The sequence below is a fragment of the Benincasa hispida genome, chromosome 11 (genome assembly GCF_009727055.1).
Source record: "Benincasa hispida cultivar B227 chromosome 11, ASM972705v1, whole genome shotgun sequence".
Lineage (NCBI taxonomy): Eukaryota > Viridiplantae > Streptophyta > Magnoliopsida > Cucurbitales > Cucurbitaceae > Benincasa > Benincasa hispida.
Window position 1 is genome coordinate 73,484,135 of NC_052359.1, and position 23,907 is coordinate 73,508,041.

At 32.4% G+C, this 23,907-nt stretch overlaps 1 protein-coding gene across 1 annotated transcript; it reads right to left on the reverse strand.

The window, feature by feature from the left end:
• Positions 1-8,829: 8,829 nt before the first annotated feature.
• On the reverse strand, positions 8,830-12,582 carry LOC120089715 (membrane steroid-binding protein 2-like). Its single transcript, XM_039047081.1, has 2 exons — positions 12,087-12,582; positions 8,830-9,445 (listed from the first exon to the last, which is right to left on the reverse strand). Exons 1-2 carry the CDS (start codon positions 12,425-12,427, stop codon positions 9,169-9,171), a joined length of 618 nt encoding a protein of 205 aa, XP_038903009.1. The 5' UTR covers positions 12,428-12,582; the 3' UTR covers positions 8,830-9,168.
• Between the last annotated feature and the right edge of the window lie 11,325 nt (positions 12,583-23,907).

Here is a 23,907-nt window from a genome sequence, read left to right on the forward strand (position 1 = left end):
ATAGGGTTTGAGGGAAGCTTTTTATAAGAAAAGGTGTTTTGGGAAACTATTGACAAAATTGGGGTAGTGAAATCGTGTACCGGGTGCACGATTTCCATGTGACAAACTCATGTACCCGGTACACGAGTACCGTTCAATCCAGTCAGCACCACGTCGGCTGACTGGTTGACCGGTCAGACGCAAACTTGTGGACCCAGTCCACGATTTGCTTATTTTTTTTTATTTTTTTTTAAAGTTTGTTGACTATTTTTTTTTAATTGTAGATGTACAACAATATTAAAACTTTAGGAATTGGTCCACAAATTTCTTCATTATTAAAATTAATTATATATTTAATCTACAATGAAAACATCTTGCACTCATATTAAAAAAAAATATCATGATATTAAAGAATATTTACAATTAGTTATTTAATTTACAATTTGAAAATGAAAGTTCACATGAAATTTAAAAACAACCCTCCTACTCTTACCCCTCATGGGATTGTCTTCATGTCCCTCTAAATTAGGTTCACCCTGTTGTCACTGTCGTCTATGACGAATACGTCTTCGATCGGTGTCAGCAACATTGAGTCGTCTTGTTTGTTGAATAATACCTTATACGTTGATTCTGGTAAGTTATTCTGCACTAAATATTGTTGAACATCACCGATAAAATTATTCTGTACAATAAAAATATATATATATATATTAAACAATATTCATATCATATATATGGAAAATGTCTGATTTTAAATCTCTTACCATGCAGTAATAGTAAGCGCCGTCAGGTGTGATAAATCGCCTCCTGATCGAATTGTACTAGGGAAAGTAGTCGTCTGATACAACTGGCCCATTTGTTAATTCTCCTTGTGCACAACGATTATGTCGTCCATGCCAGTAGGATAAATATTCTACATGGATTTGACGTCAGTCTTGGTCGTGCTTACCTCTCAAATCAATTTGGTGTAGTGCTGGAAACGTATAGGACAACGAAGGTATCGTTTGTCACAAACCGAACTGTCTTAACACACGATATGGATAATGTCACTCTACTATATGGAAGCATATAAGAGGGCTAATGGTCAACCAGATGTCTTCACCATCACGACAATAATCAGGTAGTTAAAATAATAAGTATAAATATAAAATATTTTAAATATTCATTTATATATACATTTGCTACCTGATTGTGCATCAACATGTCGAATATTTTTCTGTACACGAGTAACATATTTGCTGACTGTTCAGAGGCAGCTAATATACCACTCCATCTAAAATTATAAAAAATATAATTAATTTATATTCTTATATAAAATGGTAACAAAATAAATATGTAAATGAAATGATACCTGGCACTAAGTGGACGATGATCTGGAGTCTGTAGCTGGATTTGTGGTGCTATAATTGGCGATCATAAGCTCATACTTGTAATAATATCAGTGGCCCCGCTATTTCCAATGCTTGTACATTGGAAGTCCGACAAAGTTCTCTAGACAACCATGCAAGACATGCACCACCCCACGAGTACATACCAGTGTACTCGAAATCAAACAAAAGTAGGAGGAACATGAGATGCACTAGAGTATTTGACTTGTCAGCAAATAAAAATCCTCCAATAAGCTGTAGGATGTATGCTCGTGCATACCTACGTACACTGATGTCATCGGCATTGGGAGTTAATTCTGGAAACTGAGACTCCAACCAAGGGATACTCAATCTTGATCCATTCAGATCCTCTGATAGAACGCCTAAGAGCTCTTCACAAACGTTCTTTCAGTCATACTGTAGTGAACCTATCAATGGTTGCCCGTCTACTCGTAACCCAAATTGTATGGCTACCGTAATCGTACATTCCCCACAAGGCAGGTGAAATGTGTGGGTTTCTGATCTCCAACGCTCAACTAGAGCAGTAATAAGGTGCCAATCAAGCTGGATAAAACCAATTTGTGCAACCCCAAGAAAACCTACCTGCTGAACATATGAAATAATACGGTGATCAAATGAGATAGTATGTTGTGCAGTCGCCTCCCTTCTCCGACAACTCAACACTACAATAGAAGAACTATCCCATACTGTTTGTGAATGAAACGTATTTTGTTGGTATAGTTGTACAGGATTAGAAGGACCAGACTCCATTACCTAAGAAGTTCAAATTACATTACAAAATAAAATCCATGACATAAAAGATACATAAAAAGATAAAATTACATAAAATAAACTCATTACATAAATTCATTATAAGTACATAAAGAATACAAATACATAAAATATATAATTACATGAAAGATATAAGTACATAAAGAATACAAGTACATAAAATATACAATTACATGAAAAATATAAATACATAAAGAATGCAAATACATAAAATATACAAGTACATAAAGAATAAAAGTACATAAAATATACAAGTAAAAAAAATACACCTAATGACCCGAAGACGACGAAGCACCCAGTGTACGTTGTGGATAAGTGTGTTTGTTATGTCCTTCTCTCTTGTAAATTGTACATGGTACTTTTTGGCTTACTTCTCTCCAATCCATTTCATTATGAATGAGCGTACTTTTTAGCCGACCTTGTTCTCTTAGTAAGTCCGCATTTGGACGAACTTCTGTAAATGATAATTCTGGCCAATAATCTGGGTGTTGAATTGGATGGAAGCGGCCTTCCTAACAACGCTTGAAATTAGACAATTTGTAGCATTCATTGATAAGTGGTAGGTATGTCATAAACATGTAATTACAAACTGAGAGCATGGAATCTTGAATGATTGCCACTTATTGTAGGAACATGTTTCTTCTTTCAAGCTCAAAACTTGGGTGTGTTGTCCTTTATAGGGAGAAATCATACTTATGCCAGTTTGTACTTCAAAAGTTTGACTTTCCCTGTCAATGGATGTCACCGTATGTGCAGATGCTCGTTTTTCCCACCTTTTAAGTTTTTTTAGGGCATATTCTGTATACATGTCTCCACGATCGAGTGCTTCACTGATTTCTTGTCTCCGGATTCAAAATACAATATTGTACGATAGAATGTTAGCCTAACCAAAGAAGTAATTGCTAACATTCTAGCACCTTTGAAAACACCGTTCATGCATTCAACTGCATTGTTTGTCATCCACCATAGCGGTACCCACCGTCGTGTGACTGTGTCCATTTTTCCAAGTCAATGTCTGAAAAATATTCAAGACATTCAGGGTGCAATTGTTTCAATTTTTTCATGCATCGAATGAACTTACGCCTTTGGTGTTGATTTTTGGCCTTAAACACCAAATTTTGTAGTTGCTTTGATTTGTATTTCGTATTGAAATTATTGGTAACATGGCGAAGACAATATCGATGGTACGCTCTGAGTTCACTCCAACCAATTTCTTCATTATTAATTGCAACAAGAATGCCCTTATATCTATCAGAAATCAAGCAAATACCCTCTATTTGGATAACATATTCACGCAATGCCCACAAAAACCATGACCAACTGGACAAATTCTCACCTTCGACGATAGAAAAAACAATGGAAAATATATGTCTGTTTGCATCAATAGATAAGACTGTCAATAATACTTTTCGTAGAGATGAGTTCCATCGATCTGGATTAATGGCCTACAATGGTTGAACCCTTCTCTTGTAGGACCAAAAGACCAAAAAACTCATCCAAAAATAATCGTACCTGGCACATCAAAGGGAAGAAAAAACCAATTTGTTCGTGTTCCTGGATTGTAATGAACAAGAGCACTAAACCAATATGGAAGCTCCAAATATGATTTCTCCCAATCACCAAACACAGCAATCAACGCTTTTCTCTTGACTTGTCACACCCGTCTATAATTGACATTATAGTCATATTATTTTTTAATGGCTTCTTGGAGTAGGGCATTTCAATACTCAATAAAATTTGAATCAAGCTGTGAATGATCCGGTGTCAATTCTAAAAACAAACGTAAGTATTCTCCTTGAAGTTTGGTGATTTCGAACATCCCATGAGTTTTACGCCGACATGCATGTAACCTCCAAACACAACCTTCACTCAATGATTTACATTTAACATACCAAAGATCCTAATTTGATTCCACTACAACAATTTCGTAGTGTTCTGTCACACAATATTTTTTTACAGCAAGCTGTAAATCTTCTTTGGTATTAAACAACATTCTTTTTTGTATTAAACTACAGTTATCTACACCTATATTCATTTCTTCCAAAGTAGACCCTAGTTCACACGTTGAATCTGTCATTTCCCAATCTATTTGGGTGAACATTTCCGACGGTACCAACTCAAGATCATGTTCCCCACTACTATCGTTTCCAAATAATTCATCAACTTCAACGTCAATGTCACTATCTCCATCATTTTCAGGTTCAAGAATAACTAAATCTTCAAGACGCATCGACATATTTATTATGATTTTTTCAACTGTTAGATCTGTCTCTTATACACATCTAGATGTGTATAAGAGACAGCTTCAACGTCAATGTCACTATCTCCATCATTTTCAGGTTCAAGAATAACTAAATCTTCAAGACGCATCGACATATTTATTATGATTTTTTCAACTGTTATAGTTGACCAAAAAAAAATATGTTAATATGTCAACCCAACAAAAGCCAATTTCTAAGTTTAACATATAAGATCTAAATATTATACATTTAAATCATCCCAAATCTAAGATTCATAAACTATATATTTAAATCAGCCCAAACAAATAAAAAAAAATATAAGATCTAAGATTTAAGATTTATAAACATATCAGCCGAACAAATATATATATTTATAAGTTTAACATACATATATTTCTAAGTTTAAATCAACCCAAACAAATAAAAAAATATAAAATCTAAGATTTAAGATTTATAAACGTATACACATAAAATCAGCCCAACAAATACATATATTTCTAAGTTTAACATAAAATTTAAATCAACCCAAATAAATAAATATATAAGACCTAAGATTTAAGATATACATATAAGCTCAACCTTATAAACATATACATATAAGATCAGCCCAACAAATACATATATTTCTAAGTTTAACATACATATATTTCTAAGTTTAAATCAGCCCAAACAAATAAAAAAATATAAGATCTAAGATTTAAGATTTAAGATTTATAACAAATACATATAAAATCAGCCCAACAAATACATATATTTCTAAGTATGTTAAACTTAGAAATAACTAGAGAAAGAATTTTACCACATAAGCGTTCGGACGATTTTGGACGGACGAACAAATGGAGGACGATTTCGAACAATTTTGGACGGACGAGCAAATGGAGGCGTTTGGATGCACAAGATAGAAGCAAAATGAGGAAGATTTTGGAATTTTGGACAGAGTAACGCAACAAAAGAAGTAAAATCGTTCGGATGGAGAAAGCTTTCAAAAGGTATAAAGCTCGGTGAGGAAGAATAAGAGGCGGGGCGACAATTTAATGGAGAGAAAGTCATGTACCGGTACACAATTACCTCAGTCAACCCTGCATGACTGCCACGACAAACTGCGCGTGCCAGATGGCTAGGGACTCGTGTACCCGGTACACGATTTAGAGCTAATCATGTACCCGGTAAACGATTAAGGTGTAATCGTGTACCTATTTTTGGGAATACTTTCCCTCCAGCCCTATTTTTTTCATTATATATTAAAAAAACAAGGGATTCGATAAAAAGAAAAGTTGTATTTTATGTTTTCAAATACTTGTGTAGTAGCATATTCCAAAATTGAATTCTAGTTTAAAATATGTTTATATTATACATTTATAAAATAATACATGGAAAATTCTCATAAATGAAAAAAAATATATATGAAACTATTTACAATTAGAGCAAAAAGCAAGATGAGTCTATTTGGTAAATTTAATAAATTTTGCTATATGCATAAATAGTTTAACGTATTTTCTATATTTGAAAATGTCCCTTTATAAATCATAAAATAGTTGTAGTTATATTAAGTTCACAATAAACTCTTCTAGTTTATTTAAAAATATGATTTAGGTTTTTTTCCTAAGGAGATATGATTTAGGTTAAAAATAAATTTATATAATATAATTATTCTTTTATAATATTATACCTAAATAAATTTATATAATATAATTATTCTTTTATAATATTATATAATTTATAATACATTGCATAATATATATAATATTAACAATGTTAATGGCTCGTTCCCTCGCACATCGAGGTTGCGCTCACTCTCCCAATTGAAGTTAGCTCTGAAGGAAGGAGGACAAACTCTCAAGAGCAGTTTATACAAAAGACATATGTCACTCTGTCCTTATGTTTTGTTATTGTATTTCTAAATATTTTTATTTAATATAATTTTATATTGTAAAATTTAAAATTAAAATTTATATATAATGAAACAATAAAAATGTTGTTTTCATAATTATATATAGATTTTAATTTTAAATTTTAAAATGTATTCAATCTGTCTATTAAACACATAGTTGTTGAACTAAGTGAATTTGAAAATATAAAACGAAATCTAAATTCTCTATCAAACATACTCTAACTTATTTTACCTCATTCTATTTTAATCGATAGTTTAAAATTTACAATTTTAGTCAATAGTTTCAATAAATTTTATAATCAATCTCCATTATAGGGACGTGCACAGGTTGGATTGGTTGTGTTGTGGGATTTTTTTTATACCAACTCGAAAATTCGAGTTGGTTGTGCTGGCAACCCAAAATATGGGTCTCCAAACCTTAAATCTTGGGTTAGGTCGAGTTGGATTACTATTTTTTCTCTTATTCAAAATACTTATTTATTTATTTTTTTATAGCACATACCTAATAACTAAAACATCATAAAACTTAAATGTTAAATACCAAATATCCATGATACCTATTACAAACTTGTAACAAAGACAAACATTTCTAAAAGCAAAACATTTAAAAATTCATCGATAATATATATTTTTTATTAATATATATGTAATTTGGGTTGGGTTGGGTCAATAAAAAAAAACTATAATTATTCAACTCCATATCCAACTCAACCCAACAAAAATATAAAAATTTTAACCCAACCCAACTCTTCGGCCCCGTTTGGTAACCATTTTGTTTTTTTAAAACTAAGCCTATTGATACTACTTTCATCTATAAATTTCTTCATTTGTTATATACTTTTTACCAATGGTTTAAAAAACTAAATCAAATTTTAAAAACTAAAAAAAGTAGCTTTTAGAATTTTGTTTTTGTTTTTGTAATTTGACTAAGAATTTGACTATTATACATAAAAAGATGCAAATCATTGTAAAATATGTGAATGAATAAAGTTTATATTTAATTTTCAAAAACTAAAAACAAAACCTGAAATGGTAATCAAACAAGATTTCAGAGTTTGGAGTTAGGTAGTCCAAATTGTTAACATTTTTGGGTCGCATGAACACCCATATTCCATTATTAGTTCATTTTGAACTTTTCCCAAACAAAAATTAGTTTGTAATAGTAGTCTCTATAAATCTTAAAAAGTATTGAGTTTTATTTTTTACTTGAAAAATAATATTATTATTTAACCAATATCGGGTTTCAAATAAAGAAAAATAAGTCAACTTATTTATAAATATCGCAAAATGTCACGGTTTATCAGTAATTGGTCGTTATAGACCACGATATACATCTATTATGGTCCATCACTGATTTTGCTATATTTGTAAATATTTTCATTAGTCTTACAATTTTAAATAATTATCCTAAAAAATGAAACTAGCATCAAAGATCGGTCTTGAGATTTATTGACAATATAATAACTAAAATTAGACATTTGAAACTACATTAAAATAAAACAATTTAATATACGAGAACCAAAATAATAACCTTACCATTCTTATAAATGTTTTTGAAATTTAAATGTAATATACTAGGGAAAAAAAGAGTTATAAGAAATGATTTGAGATGGTGAGATTTGAAAATTTGTAGATAAATTAATGTTTTGCAAGATGGAAAGAAAAATGTTTATAAATTATCAAGGTCAAGCTCAAATCTCGCTACCCTTGTTGAATTAAAAAATATTGAAAGAAAATGTTGAAAATAATAATAAATGAATGGATATCAATATACATGATTTCAACCAACATGCAATGATTCACCTGAACATGGATTAAAATAGGAAATTTATATGTACAGGGCTTCTGTTTATTGTTTGAACAACAACATTTACTTTTTTTTTGGGTGAAACCTATGAAATATTTTAGGTTAAAAAACACTTTTAATCCCTAAAAGCAACCATTTAGTTTATGAACTTTGATATGTAATGATTTAGTCTATATACTTTTAATTTTGTAACAACTTAATCCATGAATTTTACTATATAACAATTTACGGCCCATTTAGATTGACTTTAAAAAAATGTTTTTCAAAAAATTCATTTTTATTTAAACATTTTTTGATAAAAACTAATTAAAATACACTTTAAAAGCTATTTTGAATGATTACCAAACACTGTAACTTCTTCTAAAATAACTTATTTTTTAAATTAAACAATTGAAAATATAATTCAAACACGTCATTAATCTCTTTATTTTAAATTTGTAACAATTTAGTCCATAACCTAAAAAATATTTATCAAAAGTAGAGGTCAATTTTTATTATCTAATGATGTCGACCTTGTATTTTATTTTTTAAAAAAAGTCTCTAATTAGTTTACCAGTTTATTTATGCAAGAAATCTCGCTAAATCTTAGTGCTAATTTCTCCAAGAGGGACTAAATCGCCACAAATTTTACAGTATAAATACTAAATTGTTACATAGTAAATTTCTGAGACTAAATTATTATAAAATTAAAAATATGTGGATTAAATCATTACAAACCAACATTCAATGACTAAGTAATTACTTCTATGAAAGTTTGGGACTAAAAATAATTTTTAACCAATAATATACTACAGCAGTCTTATAAAATTCTAGTCTCAAAACAATATACAAACAAAACAGACAAAAATCTAGCCAAAAGGTAGAAGAATTTCTAACTTCAAGCAGATTGATCACTTGAAGGACTGGCACATGACTTTATACATATTTTTATACAACTCACAAATTTTATAAAACACAAATTTTTATAAAACTTGCACATGACTTCACAAAATCAGGAAGGAACAAAGGACTGGCACATTCAACAGCAGCATGATATTTAGAATGAATTTCCTGAGATCTACCCGATGAAAGATGAAAATTATAAACATCTTCTTACTGATCTTTGTCGTGTTCTTCTCGCACGGCCTCGGAATTTTGGTGTCCATTTTCAGAATCCTCATTCAATTCAGCCTCTGATACAAGCACCCCAACTTTTACATACTTTTCCATGAACTTGTATTCCCAGTCCTGCAAGATTACAAGCTCTTCTTCACTCAGACCTTCAATATTACCATTGATGTCTTCAGGTTTGAAAGACAAGAGAGCCAAGGCTCTGCTGGCATCCTTCCCGACGAACATAGAGTATGGTGAACCAGGTCCATAAAACATCCTGACCATCAAGCCAACCAAAAATCAGCACCATCTTTAATAATAAGGTTAAATTACATATTTCATCCATGAAATTTGAACTTTCTAGTCTTTGAAATCTAAGAAGCTCCAATTACGTATAGAATTAGGTTTGTCAAATCCCCACTCTTGAAAACAGTTGATGAAATGCAAACATAATACTCAATTATTAAATTTTGGGTGAAGTGGTGTTGTAAACTTGTTATACGGTAATTAACCAATCGGATGGATCAGAAATGAACAGGTAATACTGAATAAGCATTAGCTTTTGAGAGGTTTGATTGGGTTGGGGTGTTAATTGGTCAGACGGTCTTGTTAAAATTATGGCTTAAATGTAATTGATGATTGGTAAAATTAGATTGAAGGGGATTATTTAACTTCAAAGGTTTAAAGTTGGGACTCTGGGAAACTGATATGGACACCTAATGACATGGGTCTAAAAACAAGTACTATTCAGTATTTAGAAGTTGGTGAAAGCATAGGAACAAAAGAACAACAAGGTGTGTAAGTTAATCAAATAATACCCTGAAGGCTCACCTCGACTAATCTCATAGAACAACCCACCTGACCCTACAACATTCAGGTATCGAGAAAACTCGTAGGATATTAAATCCTAAATAGTTGACTACCATGGATAGAACCCATGACTTCTTAGCCTTTTATCAAGGTCTTGCTCCCTATTTACAACTAAGTCAACTCATGATGGTTAATAACCCGAATGCTATAGAAGTTAATATCACGCACTAACCATAATAAAACCCAATGTGTAGGCCCGATATTTTGGCTTTAAATTCAGTGCCTGAAGAAGCCCACTCTTGTGACACTGTAGTTGAAGACTTTGCACTCTCTTCCAAAGTTCGAATAAGAAAAACTCTAGTCAAAAGCCTTGCTCGATGCATTGTCAGTTATCTCTTTCTCAGATCCCACCTAAATTCTCCTCCTCGATTGAAAAAAATATGGTTTGATTTTTGGGTAACCCTTGCATCATTTCCCAAAGAAAGTTTTCAGTTGCAGTTTTGTTTCCAGAGTCAAAGAAGAGATCAGTTTTGCTTTGTCATGAGGCTTTTCGATCTTTGTAAGGTTACTTTGACTGGTTTCTGGCTACATTTTCGGTGTTCTGTTTGAAGAAGTTTTTTATGGGCAGTTTCAGAAGTTTTTTATGGGCTAGCTTCAAAGTTCAACAATTTGAGGTCATTGATAGCTACATACGTACAATGTAACAATGTACCTCTTGGCCAAGAACAAAAGAAAAAGAGGAAAAGAAATACACAACATACACCCAGTGTGCTCGTGTAGAGGTTGTCAATGAAACGTTCAACAAAAAGTTGGATGCAAATAGATTGACCCAAGTAATGAATCCACATGGGAACTCTAAATTTACAAAATTGACTTAAGCTGAAAGTTCTAAATTAAATTAAGAATTTTGAGAAATCCAAAAGTTCCGTGCTTGTACCAGCATACCAGAAGTAGGTTGGAAGAGAAATTCAAGCTTATAGTTTTTATACTACAAATCTCTTAATACCAATAATGCTGCTTGTGGAGTAGTCAAATTTGTATCTCGATGGAGAAAAACAGAACCATCAAACGGCCAACAGGCGTGGATCTCTCCTAGCAACAACCTTTCTCCCCTTCCATCACTGCCTTTTCCCCACCCAAAAAGAACTTCAGCTTATGAAACTCATTTTTTGTGCTATATGTTATCCTTTATAACTCATTCATTTGAAAAATCCAAGCATACATTACATAAATATGGGGAGGCTTCCGACCACCAAAACTTCCTAAACTCAAGCTTGAGCTACATATTCTATGACAGACCGATTGGCTGACTTGAAATTTGTCTACTTTTAACAAACACAGTCCCCTTGCTTTCTGCAACAATTTCAGTCCCTCCCCAGTCCCACACAGCCCAACTTTCATTCTCTTTCATTCTTTAGTCCTTACCACCCTTCTTCTCACATAAGTAAACCAAATGGAAGGCCTAGCACTCTTATAACCTACATATTTCACGCAAAAACATTCGCCTTCTTAAAAATCTTAGCCAAAGATCTTAAACCATTTGAGCCATTATCAGTAAAACTATGACGTGAAATGGATATGAGATGGTGCCTCGGCGTCCCCTCAAGATGGAGCCTCTTTAAGTTTACCATTCTTGGTTCTCAATTCTTTCTTTTTTCTGACCGAATGCCCGTATGGACTTGATGGACTCAGATACCAAATTAGATAACATGTGATTTCATCACAATATCAATTGGCAATGAAATAGTAATCCACACGAATATTTTCAGTTCCCTTGATTTTTCTAATGTCGATCCCCAACAACAACAGACAATATGAAAGTTGACCAGTATTGTGAACGGGATTACAACAGGAAGCATGCTCGAGAGATTCTAATGTATCTCCTCAACAAATAGCACTGGTTCAGTCGGTTTTCTTTATTATTCTGCAGTTCCTAAACTCCATTCATGAGATTACCAGTAGTAATTATCTATCTAGAACATTGATTCCAAGCTGCAACTCATGAAACTAAGCAACTGCTCCGATTCAATAGAACCAAGTTTGTAAATAAGCCCTAGAGACCAAACAAAAGTACACTTCAACGAACGATGGAGGAAAAGAAAAAGTACCTGCCAGAAGATACATCGTAGATTTGGCCCTTTATAGCCATAAGAAGTGGCTTATTCGGATCCGAGCCATTGTAAGCCCTCAACTGCTGCTCCGTCAACCGCCCTACTTGGACTGCTTGCGAGGGGTCTGCAACCGAATCGTTAACAAACAAATTGGAATTGGATGGGTTAGACGAAGAAATCGGAACAGTTGGGGGCTTATTGAACTCTTCTGGAGAAACGAACATGGAGGAAACCATTTGAAACACGAAGATCATGGCAGCAAGTATGGTGAAGAAGGCCGTCGGGGATAGTCCGGTGTACCAAGTGATCTGTTCCATTGCTTTCCAGTATAACTCCATTTCTTCGTTTCAAACTTTCAGCTCTGCTATTTTCTCGCCGGGGCATTAGACTTCCGGTGGGCTGAATTTGAACATAGAAGTCTCTCCACCAACCATGAATCCTTTACCTACCCACTTCGGGCGGGCGCTATTTTAGTCATAATAGTCTCCGTTTTTTCGATGACATGAATTATAACATTTAAATATACATTATTTTAGATTATGTATAACTTTTTTTACTACAATCAAGATTACTGATAATTATGTATATGAAATATCATATTTAAAAAATATAATTAAAATTTTATGTTATACCAATTTATATAAAATTAATTAGATTTTAATTTATATTAAAAGTTAAACATTTTTTTTGTCATTTTGGGAGGTACCTTGATTAACATGGATAAAAAAATTCATTGTTTTCTGATGTAATTCATGTGTTCGTATATAAAACTTTATGCTTTGAAGGTACAAAAAAATGTAAGACAAAATAAGAACTCGTGATTGCATGATTAAAATATGACCAGCAGGATTTCATACCAAATCTGAAATAAAGTAATCATTGTTCATTGTCGAAAAGCAGTCCAAAACGCGGGTCGATCAAACATTCTCTTAAGGGAGGAAGTTGCAATAGTCCAACTTTAGAGCTGTGGGAACAGATAAGAAGCTTTATATATATTGCACACTGCGGAATATGATTTGCTAATCTTCACCCTCTATCGATTATGCAGTTCAGAAATATCTTGGAGTTGGTTTATGACTTTTGCACGCAGTTCGAGCTTAGTTGCACGTTTCTCTTTTGACCATTTTGCAATCGGCTTCAACTGGTCATTTGCAAAGTCCATCGCATTCTTAACGATCTCTCCCATTTCAGATTGATTTCCACTTCGCTTCCTTTTACTTCCTCGCGAAGCATTTCCTTCTTTAGTGTTGCGACCAATACGTGTTGAAAAGTCCATCGCATTCAAATCTTGAGCTAAAGTTGAAAAAAATGGACAACATCATCGACTGGGAAAGGGAAAAGAAGATTACCTTTGACCTCCTCCTCCCTCCCACCAAGCTCCATAACTCGTCATTCACCCCTTACCACTCTCCAAGCGATAACCTCCACCCCTCACCAAGCACTTCATCCCTCAACCAAACAAATTAGGCTGAAACGACAAAGTGAGAAAATCGAATGATGCAGCAAAGGGAATCAAAGGTTTAGAGTGGCAAGGGATAGCATTCATTTGCAGTAATAGAGGTAAGAATGAACGGACACATTTAGAACAACAACGAGAGGGAGGAAGTCAGACGAAACCTCAATCAACAGAGACGAAAAGATGCGAATCCAGATTTGTAGATCTATAGATTTGTAAAGGGTCTAGAGAAAAACGTGCAAAAAGGGTACCGCCATAAATGTAGATCTATAGATCTGTGAATGGCTAGACGAAATGAAGTTAGGGGCTAAGGATCTAGATCTAGTTTCAACGGTGATGGAACTGACGGAGATGAAGAAACGTGAAACGAAATCTAAAGACGACACCGAAATCAGATATAAAGACGAAGAAGTAAAGAGAGAAGGAAGAACATTATTGATCTGAGCATTTCATTCGATCGAAGAAGAAAAGAGACAGAAGATATGGGGGAGAAGAAAGAGAGATGTTGCAAATAGGGAAAAGACACACATCGAGGTTGGGAATAGTGTTCCCTAGGGGTTAATTCTGGACATAATATTGGAGCTCCAAATATAATAGCCCACTCCACTTTTGGGCCCAAACAGACCCTCCATGGTTGACGAGTCAATAAACTTCCTCTCCTTCTTTGGGTTAAATTATAGTTTATTGGCTATAAATTATATAAAATGCTCTCAAATTTTGTACTTGTGTAAAAAATACCTCTAAATTTTCAAAAATTTTAAAAATATATTTAAACTCTAAAAAATAGCTTTAAAAAAATACTATTACCATTAGTTTTGGATAAAAAAACAAATGGTACTTTGTTTAAAAAATACCACTGAACTTTAAAAAGTTTTAAAAATGCTCTTAAACTTAAAGAAAAGTTCAAAAATACCCGTACTATTTGTATATAAATAGAAACCATCAATACCTCGTTGCATCAAAACTTATAAACTTTCATAAGTTGCATTAGTATGCTTACTTAAAAATTGAAAAATAAAAAAATAAAAAAATATAAATAAATAAATAAAAGTAAAGAATGGTTGGTTTATTCTTACCGTTAGATTATACATNAAAGTAAAGAATGGTTGGTTTATTCTTACCGTTAGATTATACATTAGTAACTAAGTGTGTGTTAATAACTAAATACGTTCATTTTGTGTTTGTTTGAAAGAAATTTTAAAACTGGTAGAATCATTTTGTCGTTTTCGAAATCACTCATAACACATTTTTAGTCACTTAGAAATATAAATGATTTAATTTTGCACTTCTAAATGCAATTTTCATATCATCAAAATTGGTTTTGAATGACTAAAAACATGTTTCAAAGCTATTTTAAAAACCCAAAAAAGATTTTAATTATTTTAAAAGCACTCCTCCTAAGAGTATCAATGCAACTTTCAAATGTTCAAGGACATTTGGAACAAGTATTAACAGTTTGTGTTCATATACTAACAATAAGGATTTTTTAAATTTTTTTTGGAAGTTCAAGGCTATTTTTGAAACAAAACACTAACGGTTATCATAAAAAACTAACAACAATGGTACTTTTGAGTTGTTTTTAAAGTTTAAGGGTATTTTTTATATTTTTAAAAGTTCAATGGTATTTTTTACACATAATACAAAGTTTAGGGATATTTTGTATAATTTAGCCTAGTTTTTTTAATGGATCTCGATTTTGAATATAAATTTTTGGGCAAATATCAATCTAAAACCTTGAACTTTTGGTGGATGTATTAATTTAAACCCTATACTAATGATTGTATAAACTTAACCCCTTAACTTTGAGGTCTCTATCAATTTGAACCTAAATTAATAATTGTATCGATTTAAACCTTGAACTTTTATAAGTATAGCAATTTAAACCTAGAACTTTCATAAATGTACCAATTTAAAACTTAAAATTTCATAAATATATCAATTTAAACCCTCCATTTTATTTAGCTACAGTATGAAATCTCAAGATTTAAATTGATACATTTATTAGCTTGGGGTTTAAATTTATACAACCCCCAAAGTTTAGGGTTTAAATTGATACAACACCCAAAAACCATTATTCAAATGGATACAATTATTAGTTTGTAGTTTAAATTGGTACAATTCCAAAGTTCAAGGGTATAAAATTGATATTGGTCTAAAAATTTTAAATTTCATAATTATGTTTTTTTTTAAAATAACAACGTTTATGACGGATAGGAATGAGTTGGATATATTTTGTTATATTTGCAATTTTTTAAAAAAGGTTGATATACACCTAAGCATTGAGCATAAAAGTGTCACTTAAAAACCATAAAAACTAGTCATAGTCAAGGTTCGAAATATCGATGTCGATGAAAATATCAAGGTCTGATTTTATGGAAATACCGATGAAAATTTCGATAGCGATAGAAATTTTGGGAAAGGTACGTTGATTGTGACATAATTAGACTATATTTGACCATTTTTAACCATGTTTCTATAAAAGTAAGACAATATTTAGAGGTATAGTGTAAAATATGTGTAAATATCGATGCGATAGCAGAAATTTTAAAAATAAATTGAAAAATAATTACAAAATAATAGCAATTTTTTTTTTTAAAAAAAATCGTTTTCTTATAAATGAAAACTTTGGATGGTAAAAGAAGTAAATCTCACATCAATTCAATTTTGAGGTGAAATGATGTGAAAATTCAATGTAAAAAGCTATGAATGAAATTAAAAATAAATATTTGTTATTATTATTATTATTATTTTTATCAATATTGGCTTCTTAGAAATGAAAGCTACTGATGGTAAAAAAAAAATAAAACTTACATCAATCTAATTTTTAAGTCAAATGATACGAAAATTCAATAAAAAGAAAAAGTACACTAATATTATTAATACCTTATAATAATGCAGTGCTAAAAGCAAATTCAAATTTTGAGATGTATCAATTTGTTTCATGATGTCTTATAATTATGTATCTTGAAATTTCAAATTCAATGTCTAGATACACTAAAAATCTTAAATAATCCCTCTAAACTTTGTATTTCTTTTCAATAATATCCGAACTTTAATTTATGTACTTCATATTCTAAAATTTCAAAAATTACTTCAATATCCTTAAATATTTCAAAATGCCCTTACTGCTATTTCGTGAACAAAAGTCGTTTTTCTTTTTTATGCTTTAGACTATGGTCTAACTCTTCTCCATTTTTCGTTTTTCTTTTTTATCTTTTTTTTCTTCAACACCCGCTTATTCCCATTATTCATTCTCAGTATATAAAACTACCACATTCAGTTATGATGTATGAGTTATGTCAAGATGACAGGAGGATAATGAAACCACTAACATGAATTGGGTTGAGTTGATAAAAATTATCAACTCTCAATATTTGGTCGACCAACTTCAAATGTTGGAGTTGAGTTGATTGTTTTTACCAACTCACTCTAACTCAACCCAGTTTTCTTTCCTTCTAATGTTTTCAATAGTTCCACCTCGTCGACCACCTCTAGTGACTACCACTGCCTCCGACGAACAACTTTGGCGATCAACTCTAGACTTCAACAACCACCTCCTACGAAAATTTCGGTGAAGATCACCTTTGAAAATAATTAACTAAAGTGACAATCACCTCCAGCGACCAATACAAACATTCATCTGAGGCAGAACTTTGCTAGAGACCACCTATAATGATATACTTCGACGATGACCACCTTTGGCCGTTAACTCTAACAATTATCTCAGGGGACAAAGTCCAACTATCAACTTCTTTGTTGATCTCCAATGACTAACTTTAATGACTAACACGATGATAATATACTAAAAGAAAGAAATAAAAACTCAACTAGCGAAAGCATTTTAAATATAAAATTGAAATTATTAGCTTTTCATGTTTAATAGTCATAGTTTATAATAACTCTATATTGAGGGATTGTCCTAGGATGAGTTATTGTCATAAACATCCATATTAATATAAAATGCGACTTTTAAATACTATAAACTAATAATTTTAGTTATGTATTTAAAAATGCTCAGTCGATTTTTTTTTCTTTTAATGTATGATTGACCGAGTTGGTCTTTAGAGTTCGTTGGTGGAATGAACGATGAAGTTTGTGAAGGTTTGAGAAAACCATGCGGAAGCGGGTTGGATCCCAATTATTTTATTTTACATAAATAACAAAATTAAAAATACGAAAAAACTCATATGCATTCTAAAATTACCACATGCTTCAATATAGATAAGAGAGAAAAATTAGGCTTCGAAATTACTTACCCTTGAAGTCACAATTCTTCGCGTAATTCCTCTCCGATCACAATCTCAACGAACTCCCCTTGGAAGTTGAACGTGCCAAAAAACTACAACCCAAAAAGTCAACTCTAAACACCACCACAAAGCAACCTTGGTATTCTTGGGTGTTAACTCCACTGCGTTAACAAGGAAAAAGATGGTTTTTTGTAAAAAACCAAAAAAAACTTCCACAATCCTTTTTTCAAGAGTAAAGAGGGGAGAGAGTTATCAAAATAACTTCCTCCGTAACTAATTAATTTAAATTCAAAATTTAAAACTATTTTTTAATTTTGTTTAAATATATATAATAACAAATTTACTCTATGTTATATCTAATATAATATATAACATATAGTTTAATATTCTCTCAATTAACATATAGTATTTAATATAAATCAAATTCAAATTAAATTTAACCTATAGTATTTATACAAATCATATTCATATAATTAAGATTTGAATCATATTCAAATATTTATTTCATCTCAAATAAAACTTTATAATATAATGTATCAAATACATTATATTGATTATATCATATATAATTAATTCCCTCGATTAATTTGAACAATTCAAATAATCTAAAATTAATTTGATTCTCAATATATAATCTCAATTGATCTACCGAGATGACCTTATGGACCTATATATTGAAGCTTCAATGGTACTTGATTAATTAATTAAACTATTTAATTAAATTAACTAACTTTCATTAACTGTCGGTCGCTCCACTAAAGACCAATAGTTGCACTCTTCGCACTACAGATATATTTATATGTCCATTGGATATAACCAATCAATAGTGCGTTGACCTTTCACAAATTTTTCGTAAGTACAGCTGAGCCAAAATTATCGTTTTGCTCCTGTAGTTAAATGCAACTTTTTAAGTACCACTGATCCCTCTAATGAACAATAAGTTATCATCCAACTATGACCAAACCCCTCTCAGGCCAGGAGAGGGTGCGGCGCCACATTGTTCAAGCCCCAGAACCAGGCTGTATGGGAGCAATTTCTCTACTTACTCTAACTATAGAGAATGAATGAATTCCTTATTGTGCAGCTACGTTCCCAACTCTCCAATTAGATGAATCCTTAAAGTGGTAGGCATATTGAGTTGGCAACATTGATCACTATCACTCATGCAGATCAAAGGACTGCCTTCATAGACAATAGTTCACAACTCACTAAAGATTCAGGTCAAGTCACCTATGGTCATCCTAGTAAAATGTAAGTCTCTTCTATCAACAATGTTATATAGTGAGACTAGTCACTTCGTGGTCCGGTCTTATACAAACTCTTTGCATAGAACATCCCCATTCACATGTCGCCACATAAATGATTAAGATCAGATCACTTGTAGCACTTTGCAACAATTGTAGCATCTACAAAGCGGCCAGTAGATCGAGATAAGGTATCCAAAATTTTTCATCAATTACAGGCCATTTAGTTTGTCTCTTAAACGTGATCTATATGTATGTCTCCACATACATGTTTAAGTTATAGAAGGCAACCTTGGTTCTTAGTTTATTGATTTGTGGGTTAATACTATTAAATGTCAAATAAAATGCATCAATTTTTTTTAAATAAATAAATTTTGTACATTACAGTTACAAACTACAAGACCCATGAGATTTAGAGCATCAACTCTAACAATCTCCCACTTGTCCTAAAGTAAGTGGGGTGTACATCATAAAAGTCAAACTATTACAAAAGTATACAAAAACAAGAAACTAGGGTATACAATATGCACCAAGTACAAAATCTTCCACTTGCGCTAGATTAAATGTGGCATGTCCAGTAGACCTATACTCTGTAGGTGACCCTCAAACACTTTAGCCATGAGGGCCTACGTAAATGGATCTGCGTGACGAAGACATCCCCTCAATGCATAATATCCTGTATAAGATGATACTTATTTTCGATGTGCTTTCCGCACTTGTGACTCCTAAGATCACTGGAATTAGCCACAACACCACTATTATCACAATAGAGGGTGGTGGGCTTTGACATATCTGGAACAACTTCTAGATCAGTCAAGAACTTTCTGAGTTAGACAACCTTTTTGGAAACTCTACAAGCTACTACATACCTTGTCTCTACTGTGGAGTCAACAATGCACCCTTGCTTTGTGCTTCTCCAAACTACAGTCCTTCTGTTAAGAGTAAACACTGATCGTGAAATGGATTTCCTAAAATCCTTATCAATCTGAAAATCAAAGTATATGTATCCTATAAGGATTAAATCCATAGACCCATACACGAGCATGTAGTCCCTCGTTCTTCGAAGATACTTGAAGATAGTTTTAACAACACTTTAGTGATCTAATCTTGGATTCGACTGATATCTATTGGCTATCCTCGCTACATAGCAGGTGTTAGGTCTAGTACTCAACATCGCATACATCAAACTACCAACAGTCGATGCATAGGGGATTCGTCTCATCTACTCAACTTCTTGAGGTGTCTTAAGGCACTATTTCTTGGACAAAGCAACTCTATACCTAAATGGCAGCAAGCCTCTTTTGGAGTTTTGCATCAAATACTTGATCAGCTTCTTGTCAATGTATGATGCCCATGACAAGGCCAGCGTTCTGTTCTTTCGATCCCTAAAGATCTGAATAACCATAACAAACTGTGCCTCTCCCAAAACTTTCATTTGGAATTGGGTCGCCATTCAATGTTTAGTTTGAGTTAGTAAACCTACATCATTCCCAATAAGCAGGATGTCATATACATATAACACTAAAAAAGCTACTGAACTGTTGATGATCTTCCTATAAACACAAGGTGTTGGAGTCAATGCCTTAAATCTCGTAGGATCCTGTAGTTTGTAATTGTATTATACAAATATTTTATTTATTTAATAAAATATGAGATGTTTTATTTCACATTTAGTAGCATTAAACCCACAAGCTAATAAACTAACATCCAAGGTTATCATATGTAGCTTAAACATGTATGTAGAGACATACAGGTGGATCATGTTTAAGTGATAACCTAAATGATTTGTAGTAGATGGATAAGGTTGGATACCTTATCCTGGTGGCACTACAAATACGATCCAATTTGTATATGTTACAATTGTTGTAAAGTGCCACAAATGATCTGATCCTGATCATTCATATGGAGACATGTGAGCAGGAGTATTCTATACAAAGAAGTTTATATAAGACTAGACCATGAAATGACTAGTCTCATAATTTAATGGTTTGTAGTAGATAGATAATGTTGAATACCTTATCTTGGTAACAACGAATACGATCCATTTTGTAGATATTACAATTATTGTAAAGTGCCACAAATGATCTGATTCTAATTATTCATGTGGAGACATGTAAGTATGGGTATTCTATACAAATAAGTTTATATAAGACTGGATCACGAAATGACTAATCTCATTATATAACGTCGTTCATAATTGAGACTTACATTTCACTAGGATAACCATAGGTGACATGACCTAAATCCTGAGTAAGTTGTGAACTCTTGTTTATGAGGGCGTCATTTGATTTGTACGAGTGAGAATGGCCAGATTGCTAACTCAACAAGCCTGCCATTTTGGAGATTCATCTGATTGGGGAGTTGGAAACACAGCTACACAAGACGAAATTCACTCGTTCGTCAACGTTGGGGAAGTAGATAAATTGCTCCCTTAAGTGCTTACTTTAGGGCTTGAAAAATGTGGCACCACACCCTCTCCTGGTTCGATAGGGATTTGGTCATAGTTGAACTATGACTTATTGTTCATTAAAGAGATCAGTGGTACTTAAGGAGTTAAATGTAACTATAGGGGCAAAACGGTAATTTTGGCTTAGTTGTACTTACGAAGAAATTTGTGAAGGGTCATTACACTGTTGATTGGTTATATCCAATAAATACAAAAATATATCTGTAGTGCGAAGGGTGCAGTTGTCGGTCTTTAATGGAGTGCCCGACAGTTAATGGATGTTGAATAATATAATTAAATGAATTTAATTAATTATTTAAGTACCATTAGAGCTTCAAACTACAGGACTATAAGGTCCCTTTTGTAGCTCAACGGGGATTAAATGAGAATAAATTTGGATTAATTTAAATTGTTCAAATTAATTGAGAGAATTAATTATATGTGATATAATTAATTGAATTTAATTATATATGATATAATTGCTATAATGTATTTGATACATTATAATATAAAGTTTATTTGATAGGAAATAAATATTTGAATATGATTCAAATATTAATTACGTGAATTAGATTCATATAATTAAATTTAGTATGAATAGGATTTTGATAATTTGTAGAAATATTAGTTATTGTCTCTCAAAAGTTGAAACAATTAGAATTCTTAATGATAAAAACACATTTGTCTTAAAGAAAAATGCATGGAATTCTTCAAACAATACTAGCCTTTACAAAAGTATACTTCTTGATAAAACTGCTTTACTAACACATCTTATCACAGGATTTCAAGAAAATTCGCTACGTGTTGCAAGCTAAGCTAACGCAAAAGCATGCGTCCGAAGTTGCCTAATGCAGAGAAGATACATTCTGTCTCTTATACACATCTAGATGTGTATAAGAGACAGGCCCTGCCCCAGCCCCATTGCCAACCCTACTTGTAAGTATAGGTATCTGACTGTCAGCATCTGAAAAGCATCTGAACTGGTAGACGGCTGACCAGGGCATGGAAATGAATGTTGTCTTATCATAAGTTGCTGAGTAAAACGCTTATAAATAAGAAGGCTTGCAACCAAAGAAGACACACCATTCTTAGAGTGACCATAAAACTTAGATCATAGTTACTTTGTTGTTGAAAGAAGAAGATAGGAGGAAAAGAACCATTGCCATTGTTGATCCAAGAGAATTGTTGAAAACCAAGCTCGAGAGAGAATTCTTCTTCATTTCTTCACCAAGTTGGTTGCACACGCATTTGAATCAAGCCAAAGAGGACAAGAGATTGAACTCTACGGCTTGACTCTTTCCTTTTCTTTCACTTCATTTCCATTTTTCATTTCATGCGATTAAGTGTGACTGTTGTAAAGATAGTTTCGATTTTTGAAATTCGATCCTACATTTGATCCATCACTTTTGCCTCTGTTTACATTCTATTGTGTGTGATTGGCGCGTTTATGACTTGTTGCATGCTTAATTCCCAAGCTTTAATCATTTTGATTATCTGGTTGAATTTATAACTCAGTTAAAACTATTCGAGAGAATACAATAGCTAGAAACATATTGGAACACACAATAGATTTAGAGATAAAAATACTTATACTTCACTACTTTCTGTAACCAACGCATGCACCATAGAAATAGAAGCATATGTGGCATTCGTATTGACAAATGTTGAATAATATGATCAGGGAAACAAAAACCTAAAGCATCTACATACATTTGGTTTGTAAACAAGCATCCCTGTCATCTTCATTTCACCCTTACACCTGCATATGTGTTCATCTTACTTGGGATCAATGCATACCCCTAGCGTTTATCACCACTCATTCATAAATCCCTTTGTTTCACTTGAACTCTTATATTCGCTTGCATACATGCATTGAGATTAATGTAGATAAACTTCTCTCCCATTTATCTAGGATCTTTCTGCAACTGCCACAATGCAAGGCATGCGTTCGTCTATCATAAATCCCTGTGTTCGACTCTAGACTTACCAGGAACCTGAGTTAGATTTATACTTGGATTTGATTTAGAAAAAGCTTGTACGATTATAGAAAGTGTAATGCAACACCTCAATGCATCATCTAATCTTCTCACCTAGAGAAGTGATTCATCATTCATCTTCATTCAACCCAATCTTTCTTTAAATTTTTAGTTATATACACTTTTAAACACACATCACGAAGAACGAACAAGTTTTTGGCGTCGTTTCCGGGGATTTTAGCAACAAGGCTAACTGAAAATTTGCTTTTGTGCCTCTTGTATGCAACTGAGGGAGTATTACAAGTTAAGCCTAAGCTTGTAAACGTTTTATGAGCAGGAAAGACACTCATGAGCTCCTATGCAACCTCGAAGTTGAAAGGACCTTTAGACGAAGGGACCGATTAAATCGTCGCCGAAGGTTAAGGCAATAACAAAGACAACAATAACAA

Excerpts from the sequence above, each read along its gene's own strand:
- LOC120089715 (XM_039047081.1), bottom strand. The coding sequence starts at position 12,427 with ATGGAGTTATACTGGAAAGCAATGGAACAGATCACTTGGTACACCGGA. Across the intron at positions 9,446-12,086 it reads TACGATGTATCTTCTGGCAG|GATGTTTTATGGACCTGGTT; the intron begins GTACTTTTTCTT and ends CTTGATGGTCAG.